Source organism: Rutilus rutilus (assembly GCF_951802725.1).
Source record: "Rutilus rutilus genome assembly, chromosome: 3".
Classification (NCBI taxonomy): Eukaryota; Metazoa; Chordata; class Actinopteri; order Cypriniformes; family Leuciscidae; genus Rutilus; species Rutilus rutilus.
Window position 1 is genome coordinate 55,825,968 of NC_140211.1, and position 27,645 is coordinate 55,853,612.

At 37.2% G+C, this 27,645-nt stretch overlaps 2 protein-coding genes across 4 annotated transcripts in view; both read left to right on the forward strand.

Moving 5' to 3' along the window:
* ano1a (anoctamin 1, calcium activated chloride channel a) overlaps nucleotides 1-18,968 on the forward strand; it is a 58,122-nt gene extending 39,154 nt beyond the window's left edge. For 2 of the 3 annotated variants that reach the window (XM_084405069.1, XM_084405067.1), the window contains exons 13-25: nucleotides 1,451-1,533; nucleotides 2,358-2,426; nucleotides 3,110-3,184; nucleotides 3,562-3,763; nucleotides 3,849-3,960; nucleotides 8,028-8,085; nucleotides 8,376-8,476; nucleotides 10,160-10,296; nucleotides 11,756-11,908; nucleotides 14,586-14,638; nucleotides 15,413-15,597; nucleotides 15,680-15,785; nucleotides 17,588-18,968. In XM_084405069.1, coding sequence (XP_084261195.1) covers nucleotides 1,451-1,533; nucleotides 2,358-2,426; nucleotides 3,110-3,184; nucleotides 3,562-3,763; nucleotides 3,849-3,960; nucleotides 8,028-8,085; nucleotides 8,376-8,476; nucleotides 10,160-10,296; nucleotides 11,756-11,908; nucleotides 14,586-14,638; nucleotides 15,413-15,597; nucleotides 15,680-15,785; nucleotides 17,588-17,785 — 1,532 coding nt within the window. In that variant the 3' untranslated portion in view covers nucleotides 17,786-18,968. Of the gene's footprint in view, nucleotides 1-1,450; nucleotides 1,543-2,357; nucleotides 2,427-3,109; nucleotides 3,185-3,561; nucleotides 3,764-3,848; nucleotides 3,961-8,027; nucleotides 8,086-8,375; nucleotides 8,477-10,159; nucleotides 10,297-11,755; nucleotides 11,909-14,585; nucleotides 14,639-15,412; nucleotides 15,598-15,679; nucleotides 15,786-17,587 lie in introns of all 3 variants that reach the window. The other variant, XM_084405068.1, reaches the window with a different exon arrangement.
* A 1,812-nt stretch (nucleotides 18,969-20,780) lies between these two features.
* On the forward strand, nucleotides 20,781-24,279 carry fadd (Fas (tnfrsf6)-associated via death domain). Its single transcript, XM_084405084.1, has 2 exons — nucleotides 20,781-21,325; nucleotides 23,525-24,279. Exons 1-2 carry the CDS (start codon nucleotides 21,025-21,027, stop codon nucleotides 23,794-23,796), a joined length of 573 nt encoding a protein of 190 aa, XP_084261210.1. The 5' UTR covers nucleotides 20,781-21,024; the 3' UTR covers nucleotides 23,797-24,279.
* The last annotated feature ends 3,366 nt before the right edge of the window (nucleotides 24,280-27,645 follow it).

Here is a 27,645-nt window from a genome sequence, read left to right on the forward strand (position 1 = left end):
GTTTTTTTCAGTCCACTTTTCATTCACACTTACCTAAAGTGAACTGTACTCAGATGACTTCCTCATATGGTTTCGGTTTAGTTTTCATTAAAGGAGTTTGTTGGGTTGACTGAGGTTGTTGGAAGCATTCGCACTTTACCTAAAATTGTAAACCGGACTCAGACCCTTAAAGTGGTCATATAATGCCATTTTTGTACAAGCTAATATGATTCTTTAGGGTCTAAATTAAAAGTTTGTAATATACTTTAATTAAAAATTCTCATTAGTATTGTAAGAAAACACTAATTTTACCTGGTCAAAAACAGCTCTGTTTTCAGCACGCCGTTTAAGTGCATGTGTCTTTAAATGATAATGAGCTTTGCTCACCCCGCCCCTCTGTTCTGTGCGTACACCGTTTGTAACACAATAACACAATAACCATAACGCGTTGTTCATTATAAACGTGGGATTATGAATTATATTGAGAACGTCGTACATAGAAAACATGCCGTAATGTACCCTGAGTGTAAACAGCCGCATTCATCGTGAAGCGTGCAGCAAGCGATTTGCAAAGATTAATATTAATATTAATATAAAGGTTAATAAAACGTTACACTCACTTCTTCTTCTTCTGGAGGTGCAGCAGGAACACGAATAGTTGGTACCGATCCTTTTTTCAGGAGCAGCTTCTGAGCAAAACCAGCTTTATACTGACCCTCGTTTGTAAAGCAGTCTGGTGTGTGAAATGATTCGCGCAAACATGAAAGCATTGACGTTGATCGTGGGGAATATTCCCTTCGAAAACAAACTCAGCCACTGCGTCTTCAGCGGTTCGGATTTAGGAACTTCAAAATGACACTGTGTTCCTTATTACACCCAAGAACAGAACACCACAATCGCTTAGACGCCATTCTGCTCATAGACAGTGCTCCAGCGTATCAACAATGACCGCGCCGGTCCACGCGGACTATGATTGACAGCTCGCTCACGAGCGAGGGCGGGTCTGTGTTGAAACGCTGCTGTCAATCAACAATCGTGGGAGGGGCGTAGATTTTGTGACGTCACAAGGTCGAACGGCTTGATTTGAGAGAAGGGAAAACATATAAGATTTAAAAACACTGGACACATTTTTATCATTTTATGATGGTTGTGTACAGGCACTGCCAACACACATTTCAGTACAATCAACTTGTAAAAGTGCATGTACCATTATATGACCCCTTTAAAACGAACCAAGTGTGAAAACACTATTAAAATACAGATTCCTAAACTACAGCCCAATGCTATCGAAGAAACTGGCTCTTTAGAAAAACATCTTTCCAAAGTTATTTCACGAAAAATATTTCACGAGCCTGGATGTATAAACAAAAAGACTTCACTTGTAGCTCCATAAACTGACATAAACAGCGCTGAGCCGATCCGTGTTTATTAATGTGGGTTTGTTGGTGAAGTTTACCTCTGTGTCCCACAGCCACCATGTTTATGGAGCACTGGAAGAGAAGGCAAATGAGGCTAAATTACATCTGGGACATGACCGGCTTTGAAGACACAGAGGTTAGTCACGCGCGCGCGCACACACACACACACACACACACACACCCATGTTGATCAAGAAAACTGTCAATATAAGACATGTTGATAAGATAATGATGTGGCGTTATATTAGTTTCTTGTAATGACTTTATCCTGAGGCTTGGGTGTAAAGAATTAAAGATGTCTGTTTTTTTTTATTGATTCAGTGCCATGAAATCAAACTGTTTTTCACTGTTTTGTTTTTTTGTCCTGTTTTGTATAGGAGAAACAAAAGGTTTGGAATTGGTTCATTCATAGTATTAACTGAATTTATTTATTTCCTAACCTTACAGTTGCATTTTAGTACTAACAAATTCTTCATATCTTTAAAAGTCGTCTTCAAGCATTGTCGTCACATTCTTGCTTGTGTAAAGTATTTCACCAGCACTACCTATCGGTCTGTTGTTGTGGAGGTCTGGGAGATTCCTGCTCTCTCTTCCTCCGGCCTTACAGGTCAAAAGCTGCTCACTTTCCTTTCGGCAGTCACAGTCTTTCTGGGCTTGCCACTGTTTATGTGGATAAAATGAGGAGGTGGAACTAATAAAACCTAAAGCTGCTGATTGTGGAAAGGAATATGATTTCAAGGTGCTGAGAGCTTTTGGTTTTAAGGATTATACTTTCACTGAACGTCTAATGTGTTGCTATTACCAGAATTTCTGTTCTAATCACTTGATCATGCACATGGCTGCTTTTGGCTCCATAACCAGTTATCTCTTTCCACTTTTTTTTAATTTATTTTTTAATTTTTTAACTGGTTTAATTCCTGTACTGTACGTGTTATGAATTGCTTTCTCTGTTTTTCCCAGAGTCATCCTAGAGCAGAGTATGAGTTCCGTGTCATGAAGAAGTCCTTGAAGAAAGAGAAATCTCCAAAGGTAGGTCTTTGTGAATCTACAGATGACCATTCACTGATGCATATTGCAAACAGAAATGGCAATAACTTTCTCAAAAATCCAAGATATAATCTAATTGGCTGGCTTTACACAATTTCTGGGTGTCAGGGTGATTTATATCTCCATCATAAAACAGGTATTTTCACATTTCAACAAACTTGTCACAAAGGCACAGTTTGGTCTTGTGTGTACATATATAAGACCAACTGTGTGTGTGTGTGTGTGTGTATATAGTTTGTCATTGTTGATCAGTAGGCCCCTTGTTCAAGTGGGTAGTTCTTGGCTGGAATAATCTACAATGTGGACCAGACCATATGCTGATTAAAAAAAAAAGTGCATTTATTTGTGCTTGGCACAGCACAGGCAGTGCTGCTCTTACAATGTTTTGGTCTGTAGACTTATGCATGCCATCCTTGCTGTCATAGGGATGTCTGGATTATTGGGTTTTATGCTCAGTAGATGTTGACCTAGTTGCAGTATAAATGTTATGTGACAGGACAGCTGTAAGGCATGTCTAAGGGCTTGTTTTGCTCTGCTTGGCTTGACCCTATCTGTCCCTTCGCAGGCCATAGCGTGTTGGAGGATTGCTTAAGCTCCTGTTGCTAGATGTATGTGTTAAGGTGTATGTTTTTAACTCACATTTGACAATTCATGTCTTGTTCTAGACTGGAAATGTGAAGCTGACATGCACAGACAGAATGCCAGCTTACATGACCATTATCGTCATGATGATTTTTTTGGTAAGACCTGATTCATTTATTAGATTTATTGTGGTATAATGCTATATTCTTTTGCAATAAATTGAATTATGCCAGACTTATTTAGTAGTTAAAGTACTTTTTGTTTAACAACCAGTCAATTTATTTTAAATATGGGTGGCCATCACGCTGGAATCACACGAACAGCCGAATACAACTCACTTGATCTCATTTAAGCCCCCTATTATCAGACATTTTCTTTGCAGAATAAAGAATAAATTTACATCTGTGAAGTGTGTTTGGTGTTGGAAACCTAAAACATTGACTTTTGCATGATCCTGCATCCAATTGGTGTGAGTAAATCATTAGATTATGATTAGTCACTTTTCTTATTGTGTGCATTTGTGTGCTCAATGCAGATCTTTGTGACCTTGGCCATCGTGTTTGGTGTGGTGCTATACAGGGTCTCCATTATGACTGCCCTGCACATGAGTTCCACTCCCACTTTCCGCACTAATATACGGGCCACCGTTAAAACCACTGGGGCTGTCATTAACCTTATCATCATCATCATCATGGATGAGGTCTATGGAGCAATTGCACGTTGGCTCACTATTATGGGTACGTCTGGATACTGTTTTCAAGACATTTAGCTTGTTGCAAAAAGCTGTGGTAATAGTATGTGCTGTTGTTTTCAACTCATCAGAGGTTCCAAAAACTGACAAAAGCTTTGAGGAGAGGCTGATCTTCAAGACGTTCATACTGAAGTTTGCAAATGCATTTACCCCTATTGTGTACCTGGCATTCTTCAGAGGCAGGTAAGAGCATTGGACCAAGCAGTCACTCTGAAACTATCAGTTATTAATAAGTCTGCAATGGGATTCGCTTTGTTAGAGCGACAAGCTCTGTTTCATAACCTGGTGAGCTGCCCTGCTGTCTACTGCCTACATTGGAATTGAATTTGAAATGCCGTATAGACCGTAACTCTCTACAAATAGTGATCTTCACACGAGGAACGTTAGAAATTTTTATGTTTACATGTTGCTAGGATAAACCAAACTAATTAAAAACCATAAAAATGTCACAGCACACAAATACTGGGTAAAATAATAGATCCCAGGGTGGCAGCATGGGGATTATCAATGTTAACACACACTGAATCATTTGTAGAGGTTTAATCATGCAGGATTGAGTTTTGCAAGAGCATTGCAGTAGTCCAGTCTAGAGATGACAACAGCCTTGACAAGGAATTGTGCTGCATGCTTCATCCAAAATCCATGTGTCTAGATCCCAATGATTATGCATAACGGAAAGGGGAAGGGGCCAAGCACTGAACCCTGAGGTACCCCCATGGATAGTTGATGTGATTTAAGATGCTGCTCCCTTCCAATATACCTTATTCATAGTAGGTTCTGGGGATTTGCATTAGCAAACAGCAGGACAATTGATCTAGATGCATCTTTTGCCAGCCGCAAGGGCTTCAGTGACAGAGAGATGGTCTCCCGATTCATTTCTGCTTTCGAGTGTCTGCTTTTAAATTGGCAAAAAGAGATCAGTGACTTATGATACTCGTTTCACTAGGAAACTTCGATTGATGCCATTTTCTCTCTTGAGTTTGGTTTCACAAAGAACATCTGATGTCCAGGGGTTAGTGGGCGTTTTGTGCAAAAGGGCCTGGAGAAGAGAGGACAGATGATGTCTAGACAAGATGTTCAAGTGGATGTAAATGCATTATTTACATAAGAGAGGAGGAGCTTTTAGCATGGTGAAGAGGTAGGTGCGTATAGAAAAAAGATTGGTGGGTAAGAGGGAGTGGAGGTTATATTGGAAGAAAACTATAGTGTGCAGCAAGGTGGAAATCACAAATGTGCAATGCAATGGATTAACAAGGCCATTGTCTGTGGTACAGTTACTTGTGTAAATGAGGCCCAATAGGTTTTCTGATTTGTAAGTTGGTGAGATGGTGAGGTTAAACAGGCTTGTCCAGGTGACTGTATAACCAAAAACCACAATTGGGCAACCAGCTTCAGGGAAAGTGGATAATAGCCAAGCTGATGTCGAGGATGATATATAACGACCTACGGAATTACTGTCATAGTAATTGCATGAAATTTAAAAGGATTATTGAGAGCTGTCTAATTTGTTTACTCCTGACTTTTGCATTTCCAGAGTGGATGAGGAAGTGCCAAACAAGAGCCGTTGTCTCTTGCTATTAAAGGGGGTTGAAACACATAAAAGAGGAATGAAGGTAGAAATAAGTGCCCTCAGTTGCACAGGTACACATGCGGGTCAATACGTAAGTTAATTATTTAAACAAGGAGGGCTTCATGATACGGATTGTTAAGACCCTGACACACCAAGCCATCGGCTAACGTTGGGCGGTCCTTGAGCATCGGCCGGCCCAGTTTTTGGGGTGTGCTCCGTAGCGTCAGATCCCGTCAGTGGGCTTTTTGGCCCATTGAGCATGTTGAATTGGCGTCCGTCAGTGAGAGAGAGAACTCTAATTGGCTGTCAGTGTGCGAGAATAAAAGCAAAAAGTGATAAAAGCGAGCAAAGAAGTCAAGACGACACATACAGAAGGCTGTTCTAATTTTACGCTATCTTACCTAAGCATTCCAATGCACAAATATTTTCATAACAACATCTACCTTCTGGAATGAAGAAAGTGATCAACATGAATGATATTCAAAATGGTAAACAAGCACTGCTTTGTTAATGGTTTGTATATCTCCAGTTCTAGTTTCGGTGTTCCTTTTTGAATAACGAATAAAGACTATTGAGACCTGCTGATATAGAAAGTCATCTCCTTACATGCAGGCTCAGAACGCACATGCTAGTTGACAGTCAGCTGTAATCTGTGCGGTGTGTTCAAGCGCAGCTTATTAGCCGGCACTAGGCGACAACATGTTCGGTTTTCATCACCATTAGTTCTTTTAATGTCGGCATGGTGTCACGGCCTTTAGATTGAGTGAGTATCGGTAGTTAATTAAAAAACAGCTAAACGCCTTTTGGATTAGCGAAACAATGCATATATTGTCAAAGGCTGAAACAAAAATACTGCAAGACTGGGACTGCCCTTCAGTACAAGAGCAATTAAAACACCAACAACTCCTTTTTTAATACTCTAAACAAAAGAAACAATGTATTACGTATACACTTACTACTGCAGACTTGTATTGGCAAATCACTTAGATGCTCTTTTATGGTGCATTCACAGTGACTCACTGCATTCCTTCTTTTCAGTGGTATTTAACTGGCACTGGCAGTTACCTGTCTTTGGTATTCACAGCTTCTTATAACTCCTCATGCGCATGGGCGTCAGTTTGGTTTGAAATGTGCTGGGGACAGAGACGCATTCGGAAGTGCATTTTCAGAAATGCTGGGTACAATGACGCATTCTTTTTTTTTTTTTTTTTCTTTCGCGCAGGTTATGTTTTGAAAGACGATGTCCTGTAGCTCAGGCACTTTTCAACAGGCCCACCCAAAAAAAAAAAACTTTTACTATATTCTAGTTTTGTCAATAATTATAAAAAAATCGCCAATAAGCTCATAATTTGTGCTAAAATAGTGTTTAGTTTTAAAAAACATTTTAAAAAGCTGGTTATATTTTGATGTTTCTGCGCAAGTTCAGCAGACAGTGAGGTTCGGGTTTGTTCCGATCAGAGCTCGTGAGTGGAGAGCGCATTTCTGAATATTCCGCTCCGCTCGCTCATTCCGCAGGGTCGCTCGCTCAACACTGTTGCCAGGTTCGAAAATATGTGGAATAAGGGCTGCTTCTGACTAAAAGTTTTTTTCCCAGTCGACTAGTAGGCTAGTTGTTCATTTAAGTCATTCGTGGATAAATCGCCCCTTTATATTAATTGTATTACTTATATAGCCTACAGGATAATGAGCGTTTACGTAATATAGCCGCACTCAAGCGCACGACAGCACGCATAAAGCTTGCCACAAAGAACCGGTAAAAGTAATGATTATGACTGCGTCTAAACGTGTCTAAATAGGCTGTGAATGTGAATGTGCATTATACGCTGAGTTTCGGTTCATTTATGAGACGAACTCCAGTTCACTCGCCGGCGCCTCCAATGTCGTGATTATCTGCTATAGGCCTATTTACTTCTTATTTATTAAATCCATTGGTTCATGAAACATTGATTAAAATTAAGATATAATTAATACAAAACGAAATTCACTTTAAAGAAAGGCAGCTGTTCTGTTTGAGGTCTCTGTGAAAGTTTTAAAGCAGTCTTTTAGTGCCGCTTTCAGAGCGCTCACGTCCGTAACCGAGAACTGACACGTTGTTTTTTCCCTCATAAATGCGAACACGGAAAATAAAATAAAATGAATATTATAATGTTTTTTTGTTGGGTCAGACAATGATTACCAAATTTCTCTCTCATATTGCTCCTCACAACCACTGAAAACGGCCAAAAGTCAAATTAATATGGACGGAAGTTAAAAGTGGTGGGTACAAAATGACTCATGACGAAATCTGGTGGGTACGCGTCCCCCCGTCCCCCCCGAAATCGACGCCTATGCTCATGCGCCACTCAACTCCAATTCAACTCAACTCATCATTGTTGGCTTTATCATCATGCACACCTGTCAGTGTGAACACCCTTTTAGAATTTGACCAAAACTGGGTATTGTCCTTGCTGGAATACCAGCTTAGACCAGCATGAATTTCTATGTGCCTCCCATGCTGGTCTTTGGTTTCTGAGCAGTATAATATTGCTCACTAGGTTTTGGAACAGAGCTCACCCCCCAATCCCCCCCACTTCCCTTTTAAGGTACCTTTACTGTAATGTCTGTGTTGTGAATCTCCACTTGCATTTGTGCAGTGGCTGGTAAATTCAGCTCTTGACCTTCCTCTATCCAATGCCTCCAGACTCATCGGACGCCCGGGCAAATATATCTACGTATTGGGGTCTTACCGGATGGAAGAGGTACTTATCTCGTTTTCAACTTCCTTCTTTACGTGTGTGTTTGGTTTTCAAGAGTGAGGAGTCATAAACTAATAATGAAGATAAATGACCAGTCTCATTGACCAACTGGCGTACATGTATGTGTGTGTATATTCTGAGCCATACTCTATTTTTGGAGTCTTGTAACCACATCATCATATGAAAAATAACTTGACAGATTGTCCTAGTTACCTCAGTCCTTATGACTAACACATGCGAAGGTTTGTACGCCACAGTAACTGACTGAAGTCTCTCTTTGTCTCACCCTACAGTGCGCTCATGCCGGCTGTCTGATGGAGTTGTGCATTCAGCTCTGCATCACAATGCTTGGCAAACAGCTCATCCAGAATAACCTGTTTGAGATTGGCGTTCCGTGAGTACATTCAGCATAGAGAACATGTAGGCACATTTCTAAGTCATTATTCCCTCATAGACGAAAGATATCTGATCAATTTCGTCTCTGCATTATAGGCGTGGTGTACATTTCTAGACATGCATTCTTTAGGGAATAGTTGTAGGCTACATTGTTTTTCATACCAGAGCATTTTAAAGACCTTGCACGATCCTTTCTTGAAGCTCTTTTCACGGACAAACCTTGCTGACCTATTTCGTGCCATGCTTGCAAATGCATTTTGTTGTTCTTGGACAAATGCAAATATACTGGATTTTAAGCTTATCTCATGCAAATGGTTCTGAAAGTAACACATGGTAAAAGACATGCATCCAGCAAATCCAGACAGAATCTACAAATAAAAAATCAGATTTTCTGAGCAAAGTTTTGGGGAAATCTGCGAAATGTTAAGTCAAGTTACACGTCACAATTTCTGGGTCCAATTACTCCTTCAGAGCCCAAAACAAAACAACAACAGCATGATCCTAACCTTAATTTCCATAGCGAAATCTCGATTGACCAGACAGTGAAATTATGTTTTTATGAATCTTTAAAATATTGGTGTCCGGGATGCCATGAGTCCAGAGACTGCAATGTGTACACTGAGTTTTTAAAAGCTTAGCATAAAGATGTGCTAGAAATTAATAATGCTTTTGAACTCACTTCAGTTCCCATACGTCACAACTTAACAAGATCACAGTCAAGACTTTACCTACTGTAGGAAGTATAGTCACAATTATTTTGCTGGCGATGTGAAACCTGTGATTCTTACTTGGCCATTAAGATTCCTAAAGACTACGTCATTAGACTAGCTTTGCGATCCATTCCTGTGTAGCTATACTTGCAAATTTACATGACATTTTTCATATATAAAAAAAAAAAAAAATTGTACAAAAATCTCAGTAAATAGTGTTTGCTATCTGTTGTTATATCAGTGCATATTAATATCAATATTTAAATATTGGTCTTATATTTTAATGCAAATCAAAAGCATTGTTTATTACTTCTTTTTTGACTACTTGGTTGGAAATATTGTTTTTCTGATTTGAAAAAATATATATACCTGTCGCTCTTTAGCCATATAAGTCATATAATAAAAGGTATAGATGTAGGTATTACAAAATGTAAAATTCATTTTATTTATATATACAGTACATATAGTGTGTGTGTGTGTGTGTGTATATGTTTAAAGAAAACTCTAATGCTCACCAAGAATACATTTATTTGATCTAAAAATAAAGTAAAAACAATTACATTGTAAAATATTATTAGAATTTTTAGACAACTATTTTCTGTTTTAATATATTTTAAAATGTAATGTATTTCTGTGATCAAAGCTGAATTGTGTCACGCTGAGTGTCACGTGATCCTTCAGAAATCTTTCTAATATGCTGATTTGGTGGTCAATTATTATTATTATTATTATGCTCAAATATTAATAATCAGTTTAGTGTATCCTTGCTGAGTAAAGTTATACATTTCCTTTTGTTTAAAAAAATAAAATAAAATTCACAAACTGTATGTAGAATATATTATTAAAATGGCGGAAAATAATACAGATGTGTAATTTAATCTGATCTGAGCGTTCGTGAGGGTCTGCAAATGAGCTCATCATGTAATGAATCTGCTTGAATTCAGTGATTTATTACTGTATGTGTGTCACAGGAAACTGAAGAAACTGCTCCGACAACGCAAGATAGACAAAAACCATCAGGAAGAGCTGAACAAAACGCTTCATCGCCACGAGAAGGACCACTTCCTTGGGCCCTTTGTCGGACTCAACCCAGAGTACATGGAAATGAGTGAGTCAGAACACAATACGCGCCCACACACACACACACACACACACACTTACAGATGTATAAACGTTTGTTTCCATTCTCTCCTGGTCCTGCTGGCTCTGTTTTCTGCACTCATGAAGGAACTTGGCATCATTACAGATGTAGCATAATTACAATTTCCGATGATGAATTATTAAATCCGTGCCGTCCACAAACACTAATTGAAATGCCTAAACACTACTAGACAGATTTATACACCGCATCTGTTCAAAGCACTAGTATACGAGTGTAATTCAGACAGCATGCATGGTAAACAGGGTAAATGCACATCCATGCGGTGAAGGATCTGCAGTATTATTATTATAATACGTGGAGTTGGTGTGTTACCGGCCCCTCCTCTTATCTCGCCTCATCTGTGCTTCAGCGTGGGCTGGACTTCTGCTAGGAGAGAGGCATTATGGGTCCAAAGGGGGGCTGGCAGAGCAGTGTGAGATTATGAGCTTTAGTTCTGGCTTGAATTCATTAATAACACCCCGCCCCCTCACCTACCATCCTCCATCCATACTTCTATCACTCCATCTCTCGCTGTCTCTCCCGTCCCGTTCCTCCATCTTTAAACCGTACTCCTCCTGAGACCCTAAACTGGTTTCAGGAGCATCAGACACACTAGAAGGAAACAAAAAGGATGTTAGTCCTTGTGAATTATTCTGTTTTTGATTCTTAAAGGGGTGCTTGATTATGATTTCACTTTTTTAACTTTAGTTAGTGTGTAATGTTGCTGTTTGAGCATAAACAACATTTGCAAAGTTACAACGCTCAAAGTTCAAAGCAAAGGGAGATATTTTCTTTTAAAGAAATTGCTTTTTAAGGACTACAACAAACGGCTGGTCGGGACTACACAAGCTTCCTCTCGGGAACCAATCCTAAAATGTACATAAACCCCGCCCCCGGGAATGCGATTTATAGATTATCATGACAGAATATGCTAATCAATTACTAGAAGATAACTCCACATAAGCTACATAAATTCATCAACTAACCATTCAGAAAGGTCGTCACTTCTTCTTGAGTCTCTCCATCTTTGTCTGACTCCGGTTTGAACATAAAAGACAACGTTTTTGTAATTTTCAAGACACAAGCTCTTGAAGCTCCGCCCCCTGTGCCGGGAGCAGCAGCTCATTTGCATTTAAAGGGACAGCCACAAAAACGGCGCGTTTTTGCTCACCCTCAAAAAGTGACAACTTTAACATGCTATATAAAAATATCTGTGGGGTATTTTGAGTTAAAACTTCACACACACACTCTGGTGACATCAGAGACTTATTTTACATCTTGTGAAAAGGGCATTATTCCACCCCAACATCTGATTTCTTTTAATTATATCTGATAAGATGATCTCTGTAAGTCTAAATAATTCTGAGTTTCGCTTCAGTGGAACTTCTGTGGAAGCTGGATGTTTTTGTTTCTTTCTCTTATCTAGTCATTCAGTTTGGGATGGTGACCTTGTTCGTGGCCTCCTTTCCGCTGGCTCCGCTCTTCGCTCTACTGAACAACATCATCGAGATCCGTCTCGATGCCAAAAAGTTTGTGACGGAACTGAGAAGACCGATAGCTGTAAGAGCAAAAGACATTGGTCAGTATCTTCACACCGATTTTCAGTGCATCCAATGTTTGTTTGTTTGGCAATTATGTAATATAAACATGTTTGAGTGTCTTCTGTGATTTATATGACACTTCTAAATATACATACTCCAAGATATGGGGACAGAAAGTGCCCCGTTTAAGCTTTTTATAGGACTTATTTATAACCTGTGATGTGCAAATGTGATATTGATTTTATACAACAGCTGAATAAACAAGAACTTAATATCAAGTGACTTACATTTTAGATCGTGTGTGTGCTTTACGAAACGTGCTTCGAAACCTTTGCAAATCATTTGTTTCTAATCAGTGATTCGGACAGCGTATTAAACGGACACGTGATTTGAGTAAACAAGGCTTCGTTACGTCATAATCATTTCGAAACGTTTCCAAATGTCAATGGCGAACTGCTCTGTGAACCGCTGTCAACCCAGAATCCAGTGTCTGTATGTTTTTTTAGTCGAGCTCAGATCAGTTTTATACATTTGTAGACATTTAATGCCACGTTTGTATAATTAAAAGGGAGAGTTGTAGTTAATAATCTCTTATTGGCTTGATTAACCAAACTCTCCATAAAACAAGTCCTACAATTTAATAAAATAACGCATTTTATACAGACACTGGTATTAGATGATTTGTAAGTTGCATTTAATAGATAGCACTTTTAATAAACCATTTGTTATTGGTTTGTACCCTTTGTTATTGGTAAAAGGTGTTTGATGCATGTTTTTGCTGAGTTTTCATTGCGTTTACACAGTTTTGACCAGCAGAGCGTTTCCAGCGCTTTGAAACAGTGAATCATTTTGCAAAGCAATTGGCTCAATTGATTCAAAGTTTCGAAAAGCTTAGTTTCTCTTATGAATAATTTTAGACACAATATTGCATGTTCTCGCCAGTGAATATAGTTCCAAACACAGCCACATTAGAATAGTTACGCGTCTAGTATAGTTAAGCATTGTTGAGCAATTCAGGTGAATGAATGATTCAATGACTCACTCCTGCAGAGACTCTCACCTGCTTCGTTCCTGAATGGTTGAGTTTAACTCCACTTTTTTTTTATGCCCTTCTCTCCGTCTTGTTCACTCGGATGTACATCTTTGCACGAGTGCCCACTACTGGTGGAACCCTTGAAATGTGTTTACATGCCGTAAGCCCTTGATTACTTGTGGGTAAATTAAGTACGCGCACTGCGAGTTGCTGTTATGATGTCACAATCATGTTGCATTGTGGTCTATGGATCTGCCTGAAGTGTACATACGAGTAGAATCGCTCCCTCTGTCAAAATCGAGGGGTCGAGGGTCTATCCAGATAAACTTCCTTTGATTCCCTTGAGGGGAAGTGCTTAGGGAAGTTCGTGAGTATATAGTTGTGTCCCAGATGACGCACTATGCACATATTTTGTAATTTAACATCAGAGTCTGATGCCCCTCCCCCTCTGGTACATAATTAAAGCTGTGACAGTCGAGCGAATGAAGTGTCCAACGTTGCACACTATGCTTTTTTGGTTAATTAAGACAAAGTGCATCAGCAGGGTATTTCTTTTTCTCGCACTATTTATACTACAAAACCTCATAGAATAGTGCAAAAGTACAAAAGGCACACCTTATGTCTAAAAGTGCAGTTAAACGCAGCCAGTGAGTCTGTTTCGAACGGATCGTTTGAATGAATGATTCAATAATTCACTTAAGACTTTCTTTCACCTAGTGGCAGTTTAACAGTAAAGTTTATTTTCATTCATAATTTTATATTTAAAATATTAATCTCATAACCTTATTTATGCAATTTTCACTTCAGGCATCATCTGTGACACTTCTGCATTGCATTGCAAAAAAAAATTATGTTGATAGTGATTTAATTTGATTGGTCACAGCCCTTTAGTGTTTTATCAAACAATGTTTCTTTCTTTTTTTCTTCATCTTTTGTCAAATTCTTAAATTCAGTCAGTAAATTCAATTAGAATAATAAGATTAGAAAACAAATTGCCCTTATAAAGGGGAAAAAATACCCTTTAAATCAAATTACAGGAGCAAATGCCACCCCTTAATTAAAAGTTCATTTCTTTCACTGATTTGGCCTTTCAGATGTGACATCTTTGTGTTTTCATCATATTTTATATATTGCATTTACAAAGGAGTAATGGAGAAATATAAATATATATTATATTGCTAACTTGCCCTGCTGTGGGGTCAGTGTTAGTCAGCGTGTGGTAAATGAACCGATTCTTAATTTTCTGGGAAATAATGTAAATGCTCCATAGCTTTTTGTGAAGCCAAATCTAAAGGTACGTGTCTATCTATACAGAAACTGACTTTTAACAATGAACCAACCATGAGAAAAATTCACTGGAGTGTGACAACTTGCCCCAGACTCCCCTAACTGTCTTTAGTGTGATGCATGTTTTCAACGCAATACACCGTTTAATCCCAATGAAAGGGAAATTATGTTCAAAATCTACAACTATAAGCAAGGAAAATGGCTTGATATGCACTGATCCCCATGCTTTATGACCATCATTCATCACCACCTAGTGGTAATATGTGCCTTAAAGGCTGAAACCTGCTTTTTTCTTATGTTAATTCATGTAAGATTTTATTAAAGATTTATTTAAGATGATATTTTACTTAAAATATGTGTAATCTAATGTCTGTCTGTGTTTCTTTGTCTTGAAGGAATCTGGTACACTCTTCTCAGAGGACTCAGTAAAGTGGCCGTCATTGTTAATGTAGGTTTACAGTTCCCTGTGTTTGTTCTGACTGTGATCAACCTGTCATGAAGTGCGTTCTGCTCAGCTCTCAAAGTAATGCATAGTGGAGAGTGTCAGTATAGTGCTTCTACTCAGAGTTATGATTTCACACAGGTCAGGTGTGCTGTAACTTTTCTAAACGATCTGACTTCATTTTCAGCAGGTGAAAGAAATCTCAGCCATTGGACTTGCAATTACTAGAGCTGTGTTCAAATCCCCCCGTACCCTCATTCACTGTTCCCTACATTACTCCACTAATATAGTTCAGTTGAAGGAGTGAATCCGGACACTGAGTTTGTGCGGTTTAATAATCATTTGAAGCTTAGCTAACTGGCAGCTCGAGTAGTAATGAAAAGATTGATCTTGAACTCTGTCATGGAGACTAGCATGTATAAACCTTATTTAATAATCAACTAAAAAGGAAATTATACCTGTATATTGTTATGCTGAAGCCATGATTAGACCAGCGGTTTGGAAAATGGATGATTGAGCTGTGAGCGCCATCTTCTGGTGAAACACGGGAATTCACTCATGCATTATGGGTATTTTCTAGCCGTTGAGATTGGTTGTACACCCAGTGCATTATGGGTTTGAATGATTGGTCCACTATGGTTTCGTACACTACTATAATTGTCTGTCTCCTCAAATGATGCCCTATTTAAGGGTATAGGGGGCGATTTCAAACGCAGCCTAGGAAACAGAGTATCAGAGACACACAGACGCATTAACACGTGTTCCTGTGTCCCTCTCTAGGCGTTTGTGATCTCCTTCACCTCTGACTTCATCCCACGCCTGGTCTACCAGTACATGTACAGTCCAGACGGGACTCTCCATGGCTTCGTCAATCACACGCTGTCGTACTTCAACGTCAGTCACTTCAAGAATGGCACTGAACCGCTGGAGCCGCTGCACCTGGGATACCGCGTCGACGTCTGCAGGTGCGCGCGCTGTTGCACTGTGTGGATATTAGGTGGACGGTATGACTGTATATTATATTCATAATGTTTCCACTATCCACAGATATAAAGATTACAGGGACCCTCCGTGGTCTGACACGCCGTACGAGTTCTCACGAGAATTCTGGGCCATTCTGGCGGCGCGATTCGCTTTCGTCATCGTCTTTCAGGTCAGAACCATATTCATTAAACACCAATCACAAAATTATAACTTTTTTTTTATTTCTGATTACTTTCTGGATGAATCTTTTTATTATTGTTGTTGTTTAATATATATTAATTATAAAAATGATCTAATTAATCAAATTGTCAAATTGATTAATCATGTTATATGTGGTGTATAAGTGTGTGTATAAATAATATAATATAATATATATGTGTATATGTGTGTGTATGTATATGTATGTGTGTGTATATATATATATATATATATATATATATATATATATACATATACATATACATTAATTCTCACTTTAGTATAATGTGTAAAATCTAATTTTCTTTACTGTCCATTTTAATTATTTCTACCCATTATTAAAATGGGCATACATTAATTTCAGATACTTCTGTGATCAGTGTTATTTATATACTAATATTGTATTATTTAGTTATACTTGACATATTTCAATTTAGTTTGTGTTTTAGTAATTTTGTCATGTTTTATTAGGTTTATCCCCCCAAATATTTCAATTTAGCTTTATTTTTATTTAAGTTTTTGTAATTTTAGTACTTCAACTTAAGGCAACAAATCTTATTTACATTTCAGTTTCTAATATTTCAGCTTTATTTCAGTTAATGAAACCTATACTGACTGTAATATATGCTTACAAGTGTACTTTAACATTAAAGTATTATTTTTTTCAATTACGGTTCGGCTAAATGTGCCTAATTGTCATGAAAATAATGTCGTAATGCAAAGAAAAGCTTAATGCTTATACAATATACTTTACCTTTGTTATGCAATAGATAATTGTAATATTTTGTCTTGAGATTTTTGTGGTACAATTTGACCTAAAATCAAACCAAACCATATTCAGACACTTTCAACATTTATTATCACAGTTTATTCACTATAGTTTAGTAAATGGTACTAAAATATGATAAGAAGAACTCAGAGTTATGAAATCAGTTGATGTTTCACTGGTTTTGTTAGACGGTCTCATAAATGAATAATGTTGAATATCTGTCAGCTGTTAAATTTAACTACACAATTGACCTTTCGCCGGCCCCTCCCCCAAAACGGCCATTGTCCAATCACACATCATAGCAACCGTTACTATGTGAGCAGGTCCGACAAACATTCTCCGCCCACGGCGTTTGTAAATATGTGGAATAAGGGCTGCCTCCGATAAAAAACATTTTTCTAGTCGACTATAGTTATTCATTTAAGCCATTAGTGGACAAATCACCCCTTTATATTAATTGAACTACTTAAATAGGCTATATGGCCTACAGGATAATGAGCGTTTACGTAATATAGCCGCACTCAAGCGCATGACCGCACGCATAAAGCTTGCCACAAAGAACTACGCCTAAACTGATTTGCCGAAATCAAAATGCTGACATTGAAAGTAACTAAGCGGGGCGGGGCTCGGCGAAAGGCTAATTAGATAATACCAATTTAGCTCAACCAATTATCAAGCAAAGCTTAGTTTAGTTCAGTCTGTTGTGTAAAAAGGTCGCATTAGCAATTAAAGACAAAACACTTCAGCAAAACATGTTCATGTCAAAGAGTCTGAATAATGTTTAGTCCCAAATTTGTATAAATGTTACTGGGAGTCACTGTAAGAAGAATTTTTTGGGTATAATATGTCACAGTTTGCTGTATTTTACTATCCTCACTTACATAAATCAACTAGTGTCCTGTATGATATCTGGCATGATATCTGTTGTCTGAATAATTTTTGGTTTGACTGTATTTCTGGACTCTAGTACGAGAGTGTTAACTCTCTCTCTTCTCTGTGTCCAGAATGTGGTAATGCTGATGAGCGACTTTGTGGATTGGCTAATCCCAGACATTCCCAAGGACATCAGCGTTCAGATACACAAGGAGAGGAACCTCATCGTCGAGTTGTTCATGAAGGAGGAGCGGGGCAAGAAGTACAGGAACACCATCAGTGACCCGAGCCCTCAACCGCTGCGCTCGCGTCCCAGTTCACAGGCGTAGACCCGCTGATCTCCACCAGAACTCAGAACAAAACGCGACCGTCGAAGAAGGTCACATGACTGCCACCTCATTTGCATACCGTTTCCTTCGGTCCGTTAACGAAACGCTCTGTTTAATCATCTTTTCTCTCAGCTTTATGCAGTCTGCAGGTTTGTTCAGAGAGAGGGCTCTAGGGTTCGTATCGTGTAGTTTTGTGACACATTGCTGCTTCGGCATTTTATCCGAGCAAAAAAACGATGCTTTTATAGGACTTTTAACATGAAACTGTAACGTTTATGTTTGCGATATTAATAGGATAGGACTCGTTTAAAGAGATTTTTTTTAAATGATTTTAATATTAGACATTTCATTCAGAATATTTCTGCCCGAGTGAATTAGCAACTATCGTTTCCTTTTTAGGTTCTAAGACGTAGTTCTGCACTGTCATAGTAATGAATGTTTCTGTTTAGGCTTTAGCGTCTATCAAATATAGACATAAAACACTACTAATGAATCAAAGTTACTTCAACCTCACTTTTTTTTTTAAATATTCAATGCGATTTTGACAGAATGCCGACTGGTGTGTTCGGCAGCATGCGAGAGCTTGGTTTTTAGGTAGTGCATCTGATAATGCTGTTAATAAAGGGTTCGCTGCATAGAAACCCATTACGTTCAAGAGGCCTTAATAATCACGGAAATGCGCTGCATTTATTAATATTACATCGTATGGACAGAGTTTTGCGTCTGCCTGTCTGAATGTTTTCTCTCTCTCTCTTGTCTTTGATGAAATGATGGAACCGATATATATATTGGTACAATATGTTGCATGTGTCTTCCATTCAAAGTAAGTATGTGTGTCTAAGAGCGTGATAAATAAAAGAGTGGTTCTAATTGAAATGAATATAATATAAATATAAAATATAAATCCAGTCTTAAGACAAAGTTTTTTCCTCACGTACTACAGAATAATTTTTTTTTTTTACATTCATGTATCTCCAAAAAGGCTTTGGTTCTACCTTTATTAATAAATGTACAATGTAAACCTATTTTTAGACTGTTACATCATCCACTGTTTACCTCTGAGAAAGAATGTCTTTTGTGTCGTCATGGAGTTTCAGTGTTTTAAAAATGCTAATGGGAAGTCATGACTGTACTTTTGCTTTTGAACTGTTTCTAAAATAAATGTCATATACATTTGGCACGTACACGTTTATTGACTCTTTTGCCGACTGGAAGGGCCAGTTTCATGTTGTTGCTTGAAAAAGAAACTTGTTCAAGTCAAATGTTAATTTTTCTTTTTCTTTTTGTTGCCTGCTGCTCTCCTTCCAGTTAAATAAGGAACTTATTATTGAACTTTTTATTGATATAAAAATAGCTTTACTAGTAAGAATTGTATTTCTGATATCAACAATTGAATTTGAACACTGCTTTTCTTCCTTTTTTTTGTATTTTTTGTCTTGTTTCCAGTCCAAATATCTAAAAATTCTTAAATAAAGATGCATTTACTAAAGTAGTAAAATGTCATAAGATATTGTCTTGTTTTCTGGCGAAATAAATCTAGTTTCTGTTTGAATTAAGGTTATTTTTTTCTTACCCCATTGGCAGATCATTTTGCTTTTTTAAGCAACAACTCACTTAATTTTGACAAGACATAATATCTTATGGCATTTTACTTTTCTAGCAAACGCATCTGGATTTTTTATTTTTTTTATATATATATATATATATATATATATATATATATATTTGGACTGGAAACAAGACACAAATACTAAGTAAGAAAAGCATTTTTTGCAGTGAATGGCAGCCGATGGTGACATTTCACTAGTCAAAATACAATTATAGATATCAAGAATTATAGCTTTTACTAGTATCAAGAATTAATTTTTTTTCTGCGAGTGATGGCGTCATTGTTAATATCAAGATTTAACATTTTTTACTAGTGGAAACGTAATTCCTAATATCAAAAATCAGCATTTTAACTAGTAAAATGTAATTGTTCATAACCTGGGAATGAATAGGTTAATTCGGCTTGCCATACGGAGGTAACTCCTCCTTGAAGTGTGATTCATTTTGGGAATCGATTCTTTTGGTTCAGAAAAATATGCCATCAGCTGAATCATCACTCCAAAGGTTTCCACCAAGTCCCGCATGCTTCATTTACATCTCTTAGCTGGAAATACAGGTTTTAATAACCATGGTGCTTATTAAAAAAACTATTCTGTTTCGTTTGTGTGTTGATCATGCAATTATAATCATCCAGTGATATATTACATTAGCTATTTTCTCTCGGTTCAGTCCAAATGAACTTGTTCAACAGCTCAAATCATTGGTTCTCGGATAATTACGAACTTAATGAGTCAAAGAGTTGTTGACTCGAGACTCGCTAAGACTGATTCAGTGTGATTCGTGAACGAATCGATACAGTCCAATGATCCGATTGAAGTGAATTGCTGTTTTTTTTTTGTCACTCTCCTGAGGAAGAAGTCATTCACTTGTTTTGGCAATGTACCCACACAGAGATATTTTGTTCAGATTTGTTCATTTTTATCCAATCTTATTTTGTAAGTGACTTTTCTTTCTGTTTTAAAGATGTTTTCTTTGGTTTGTTTGGCTACTCAAAAGAACAGGATCGTTCATAATTAATTTGTGTCTCCTTCTAAATTTCACACACATAAGCAAAACTGTACTGGCTTTAAACCTCTCTTTTCTCTAGTCAAATATGATCTAGATTCTAGACAAATACATAGAAATTATCCAAAGCTCTGTTAACCCCAAAGCATTGAAAACTATATTCATCCTTTTTGTCCTCTTCATTGTTCTTGTTTTTTGTTACCCTGGCAACTTTTTTCATGTTTACCTGTATTGCTTTAATGCTTTGTAATGTTTAATAATAAAATAATAATAATAAATTTAAAAAAGTACAAAAATCCGACTCGAAAGAACAATTCGTTCACGAGTCGGACACCTTTAGCAAATGCGTTCAAACGATTCATTTTTACGCACACACACGCACACACACAAAAAAAAGACTCAAGATTCAAAAGAATGAATCATGTGTGTGTGAAGCAAGTTACCTATAAAGTGAAGTGGGTTATTGGCGGGCGTCATTTCTGGTTTCCAGTTGATTAACCAACGCGGTGGATTTGAGGGATTTCCACGCTGGATCGCGAGCGTTGAAAGTGAAAGCGTTGGATGAAGCGTTCCGGGTGTCATGCGGTAGAGCGTTGTACTTGTGTTAGCGTTCAAACACACCGATCATGGACACGCGCAGGTTTAGAGCAATGTTACTAGATATATCAAATAAACTTTCCGAGGATAATGTGAAGAGTTTAAAGTTTTTGTGCGAAAACATCGGGAAGAAAAGGCTGGAGAAAATCAATAAGGGAATTGAACTTTTCGAGTGCTTGATCGAAAGAGCTGAAATTGGGCCCGATAACACGGACCTTTTGCGAAACCTTCTGAATGAAATCGGTCAGACAGTTCTTGTCGACATAATAGAGGATTATGAGACGCACGCGACCCGAATCCCCGATGACGGACTGGATGAGAAAGAGCGAGGTTTGGATGTTTTTACTGTTTACTGAACTCTTGCTATTCATGTAACACTGTTCTCTGACAGCAAATAGAGATAAGGCAGATAGTCAGGGTATTTCTGTTTAACTCTCCAAATGCCTTTTGTTTAAAGTGAAACGATAGCTTAAGGGCTGACTGGGGTGTAATGTCAATGATATTTCGAGGTATTTTATCGTTTAGTTCCACTGATGTTTACTCTCGGCTTCCGTCTTATCGCCAGTGTGTGAAACGCAAACACACGGCAAGCCGATTTAACATTCATTCCTTAAAAACGAATACTTCCTCATAGACGAAGTTCCACTTTTGTGCTTGTGTGTTTAAACCATCATGAAATAGAAGAATGGAACAGTCTAAATCTGTCACTATTGGGATAATGAGTAGGCTATCTAATAGCCTAAGGGATGCACGATATATCGGCCACCATATGTTATCTGCCAATAGATGTACATTTTTAATGTTATCATTATCCGCCTGATAAGAAAATTTGGCCGATAAATAATGCTTATTTATTGTTAAATGAAAAATTAATCAAAGGATTAAAAGGGATGTAAGGGAATAAATAAAAAGAAAGGTAATACATATTGGTCTAAGTGTAGTTATGATTTATTCAAAGTAAGTTATTTGCAAATTATATATTATTTTAAAATGTGCACGTTCACTCTTATCTGATTCGTAAATTCATCATTTTGACATTGATGAGCGCTGTTAGACCACGAGGCAGATCAATCTAAACATTTAAATATGCCTGAAAGTTTAACTTTTAAAACTTGTCATCCTAACGACAAACAGCTTTACTGATTCTACGCAAAAATTATAAGATGAGAAAATATGAATTCTATATATTTTTTTTTCATAACTCAGACAAAATCATTGGCTCTGGTCCACTTATGTAGTTATATTTTAGTTGTTCACCTTTACTATACGTACTATGACGTAATCCAATAACTTGAATCTTTTTCACTGATAACTATTATATTAGAATAGAATAGTGCATAGTGACAGATTTTGACAGTTCCATTCTTCTATTTCATTTCTTGTAATTGCTCATATTTTCAGTATTATGGGAGGATTGGGGATGTTGGTTGAAAGTGGGGATGCACGATAGTGTATTTTTGCCAATATTTTTCAAATCTTATTTCTTTCCCCAGGCCATCTACCTCACGAACCGCTAAACGCCTTCACTTGTGCAATACACAACACTATTTATACTCATATTTATTTAGCATACCTATTCACATTCCCTTGCATTTGTAAATTACATACCTGTACACAGATATAATTGTCTATTTTTGTATGTTGTTGTGTATTGTTTAACACAGATTACTAAATTGTATATATAAAATTATTTAAGTTACAAGTGTCGTTTGTGATTTTTATTTATCATGCAAGCCATAGCTTCTGACCATTAAATAACACCAGACTCGTGATTTTATAACATTAATTACTGCTTTTATTGAAATACAGAAGCAACTTAGTTATTTGTTTATCACGGTATATAATACGTTATGTTATCGGCAAGGCGTTTCGGCATAATTATTTCATATCGGGCTGATGCCGATTATTACATTTTAAGTTGAGTTTTTCTATGGCCAATATAATGAACAGGTTTAATGCTGTTAAATATATAATACAATTTACGGTCATTAACCTTATAAAGCCTACTGTAAAGCCTACATGAAGCTTCTAAATGATCAACAGGATCCAAACTTTGCTGAAAAACCTGATGCACAGAAACTACTACATGCCTTCTGTCGCCTGACTGACACTTCATACATTTTTTGCAAGTAAAAGCCGTTAAGTGTCATACTAAAAATGTGGCCCTTCAGGTCATGGTTCTTCATGTTATTTTGCTGTGAAATGAATGATTTGTATTAAAGTAAATATTCGGCTACATTCACACTGCAGGTCTTGATGCCTAATTTCCAATTTGTTTGCTATATCTGCTATTTTTTAATATCAACTTCTTTTAAAGGTGACCCATATCATATATATATATATATACACTATACACTTGCCGAAACAACCCAAGGTAGACGTACTAACCCGGAAAAGCTTAGGCCGAACGCATCAATCATATCAAACGTGATCTGTCAGGCTTTTATTGAACATTTATTTATACATCTGTCAATCATCACTGAATTGCATTGCATTATATGTTGAGATGGTTTCTGTGTCTCTTTTTAGAAAAAATAAACACTGCAACCGAAGTGATAGTTGAACACCTGGGCAGAAAGTGGCTTCAAGTTGGAAGAAAGCTGGGACTTCAACCCACTCAGCTGGAAGGAATCCAGGAGAAACACAGCCGTGATCTTGTGGAACAGGTCCAGGAACTCATCCGAGTGTGGATGAAGATCCGGAAAGAGAACGCCAGGGTGGAGGAGCTCATCCGAGCTCTCCGAGACTGCAGACAGAACCTCACCGCTGACCTCGTGGAGAGGAAACTCAGAGAGCTTTGAACATCGTCACACTTTCTCAGTTTCCGACTTTTCCTGGAAGCGGTTGTATTATAAAGGGAGAGAGCTTTGGGATTAATAATGTGAATTTATTTTTTTAAATGAACTGAATTAAATTAAATCTTCTTGAATTAATTTTTTGGTGCATTCTAGTTAAATGAAACGATTAGGTAATATTATGTTTTACATATTAAAATATGATTATATTGCAGAAAATGAAATCTATTGAATAATGTGTCTTATTAGCAACTTTTCATTCACCCTTGGGAAGCATCGCGCAGTTTTTACAGAACGCATTAATCATACGACACTGTTCTTGTGTTTACTGATTTTGTGAAAAGAATCTAGTTATGTGACAAATGAATAAAAGGACTTTGATGATGATGTATGATTGAATAATGTATGGTGTAGAGAGTGATCATTTAACAGATTGTAAGAGCACATTTTGAGCCATGCACTTTTCATAATAAAGGCTTTTTATTGGCATTGATGGTTCCATGAAGAGTATAGAAATGCTTGCATCTATTATAATAACTATGTTCTTCCATCTGCAGCAATTCTCAGATTAAGATATTGTACAAGATGGCTGTAAATTCAGTTCTCAGAATCACTCTCACACGAGCATGTTGAACATGTTTCAGCAAGTCGTCACCTGACGTGTGTTTTCAGCTCCTCCAGAAATCTTCCTGGAGATTATAATGTATTATTTTGAGTCATCTCTCTTTGTCCCACACTGGTTGTAGGTTGAGTTTGGACAGGTGTTTCCGACCCCCCTGCCAAATTATTACCCCCCTAGTTGAAGTCAGTACCTGATTGCCTAATCCTAACCCCTCCCCCACAACTAATCCTAAACCTACCAATGCTACCTGTTACACTCTTAGAAGGAATGTGTAGAAAAATTACACAATTTACACATTTTGTGTCAATATTAACAAAAAAAAAAATTAACACAACTTGGGAATTCATTCAAAGCATTTAACACAATATGAGTAGACTGATGTGCTTACACACTTAAAGGGATAGTTCACCCAAAAATGAAAATTCTGTCATCATGTACTCACCCTCAAGTTGTTCCAAACCTGTATGAGTTTCTTTGTTCTGCTGAACACAAAGGAAGATATTTGGAAGATTGACAGAATCAAACAGATCTCGGTCCCCATTGACTTCCATAGTAGGAAAAAATATATACTATGGTAGTCAATGGGAACCGAGATCTGTTTGGTTACAAACATTCTTCCAAATATCTTCCTTTGTGTTCAGCAGAACAAAGAAACTCATACAGGTTTGGAACAACTTGAGGGTGAGTAAATGATGACAGAATTTTCATTTTTGGGTGAACTATCCCTTTAATGTGTGTTTTTTTTTTTTAACGCGACCGTTATTTAAATGACCTAGTTGAACCGATAAGGTCTGGTGACTTTGAGTGAACAGAATCCAGTTCCAGTCAGTTCTAATAGTCTGTGAATGACAGCAACTATTTTGTTTTTACTTCTATTGTTGAAAATAAAACATTTATAACATATCACTTCGTTATCGATCGACTACCCCTCACATCAAAACTGTTCGTGAAAACCACCTTTTGATGATTCGCGCCGAGTCACGCCGGTGATGCTAGCAATATTCTAGTATATTTACAGTTTTTCTCAGTCGCTTTGGTGCATTTCTCACATCACTATTTACATTTGCACAACAGTTAGTTCAACCTCCATAACATTTAGTCATTTGTGCACATCATAGTAGCAGTTTCTCATTCCTTCCAACAAACTGCAAATGCTTTTGGACATGCATCAATTGCTTTCATACAACTCTCTGCTGTTTTATAACATTATCATTTGCTTATGCCATGTCAGTCAAAATTAGGGTGAATTGCCCTAATGTGGGACACTTCCTAATGTGGGACACCTAAGGTCTAGTGTTTGTAGGTCCCCCATAAATACATGAATGACAGTGAAACTATGGGTTAGACAAAGCTGTGGTGTCATGTGATCAAAATCGCATGACCTATCAAATGTCCAATCATATTTGAGGGTGGAGCAATCATCAAACAGGAGGCACCTTGTGTGAAGACCATCCGAAGGCCATTGACATGAGTTTTAACAAGTTTGATATTAAGGAGTTAAATACATTTTAAACAATGCAATCCTGCTACTTTTTAGCCTAATATGCTTGTGAAATGTTTGTCCATCAAAAAATAGTCTAACTTTTTGTGTATAAACTATATATTTTATATTTTTATCAAATTTCTTAGTGTCCCACATTAGTAAATGTGGTTTCCAAATCCGGAACAGCATGATCAGCCTAAATGAGTCAAAAATGTGTGGTGGGGCATGGTTTGTGGGACAAACATGACTATTTACATGGTTTTAGTCTTGTAATGCAATATCACAATACTGTTAATGCAGATTTTTACAGTGATGTGAATTTTTTTCTCTTGGAGGGCAGTTTGAAGGCTCTTTTTTGTGTGTATGTGTGCGTGTGCATGTCTACATACGTGTGTGTCTCTCTCTCTCTCTCTCTCTCTCTCTCTGTGTGTGTGTGTGTGTGTGTGTGTCATGTATGTGTAAAAGGTATAGTTGACTTAAAATGAAAAATAGCTCTGAATTTAAAAATGCAATAGAAAACCAAAGCCTTTCCACTTTATTTTATGCATCTGATTAATTCAATGAAATGTATTTTAGAAACAGGTAAAGGATAAGAGAAAGAAACTTAATCAGTGGAGGCAGGACAGGATGAAAAGAGCCATAGAGGAGTATAGGCAGATTGTTGAGGATGGTGGGGTCCCTCAGCTGAGACTGTTGGCCAGGGCATGAAATGTCCCTAAATCTACTCTCCAGTGAATCTAAAATAAAAGATTTTACTATTCTACATGTATCAATGTGATTTTTTGGTGTTTTATCATAGATTTTTCAGTGTCCCACATTGGGGACACGTTCTGTCCCATGTATGGACAACAAGGAAGCTGCAGATTTTCTCAGACGACTTGCAATAAGAGCACTAATATGTCTGTTATTTATCTTATGAATGGGTTATCTGAATTTTCTCTTTTGATTTGATTAGGATACATCCTGTTTTTTTTAAAATGGTATTGGGTGTGGATTTAATGTTTTGGTTACACATCACAATATGTCACAGAAGTCTGAAGTGCAAAAAATGTCCCACATTAGGGCAATTCACCCTAACTATACTTGTGAATGCTGAATAGTCACTCCATATAAAACTAATAGTCCTCATTTCATTGCTTGAGTCATTATTACATACAAAAATGTTGAACTAGTTGTCAAAATCTGTCAAGCAAATTTTACACATTTTTTAATTAAAATCTTTTTTTTTTTTTTTGAAAATGTCTCCTAAATTGAACAGTTTCTCTCAGGTGAATCTCAGCTTTCACTGATGATGAACGTCTGGATGTGCATGAATGATTACAGTACTATGTATGTTGTTTGTTCAGTTCCAATGTGTACTGCAATATTGTGTACAGTTGTGCACAGCTCTACCCAAAGGGAGTTTATGTTTGTTGTAAATAAGGGTGTATTTTTTCTTTTGCACAATGCTGTGAACAAATTAGAATTGCAAAGAGCATATGCAGTAAAAATGTGAAACACAGATATTCAGTGTCTTGTACTCAGTTACCTCACTAAATACAGTAATGTGTAACTTTACTGTATTTTTCAAATGGCTGTGCAAATAGTATATAGTGCTGTCTTGAGCATGTTCAGGTAGTGTCACCGAGATCTGACTTTTTTGCATTGGAAAACATTTACAGAGTAAACTGTCATAATGAAAACGTGACAAAGCCATTTGATTATCTTGTTCATAAACAATGGTGTCAGGACTTTTCATCTTGATGACACT

Bases quoted from the DNA above. Each gene is read 5' to 3' on its own strand.
- fadd (XM_084405084.1), top strand. From the start codon at position 21,025: ATGGACACGCGCAGGTTTAGAGCAATGTTACTAGATATATCAAATAAA. The intron at 21,326-23,524 runs GTTTGGATGTTT...GTCTCTTTTTAG, and splicing joins ACTGGATGAGAAAGAGCGAG to AAAAAATAAACACTGCAACC.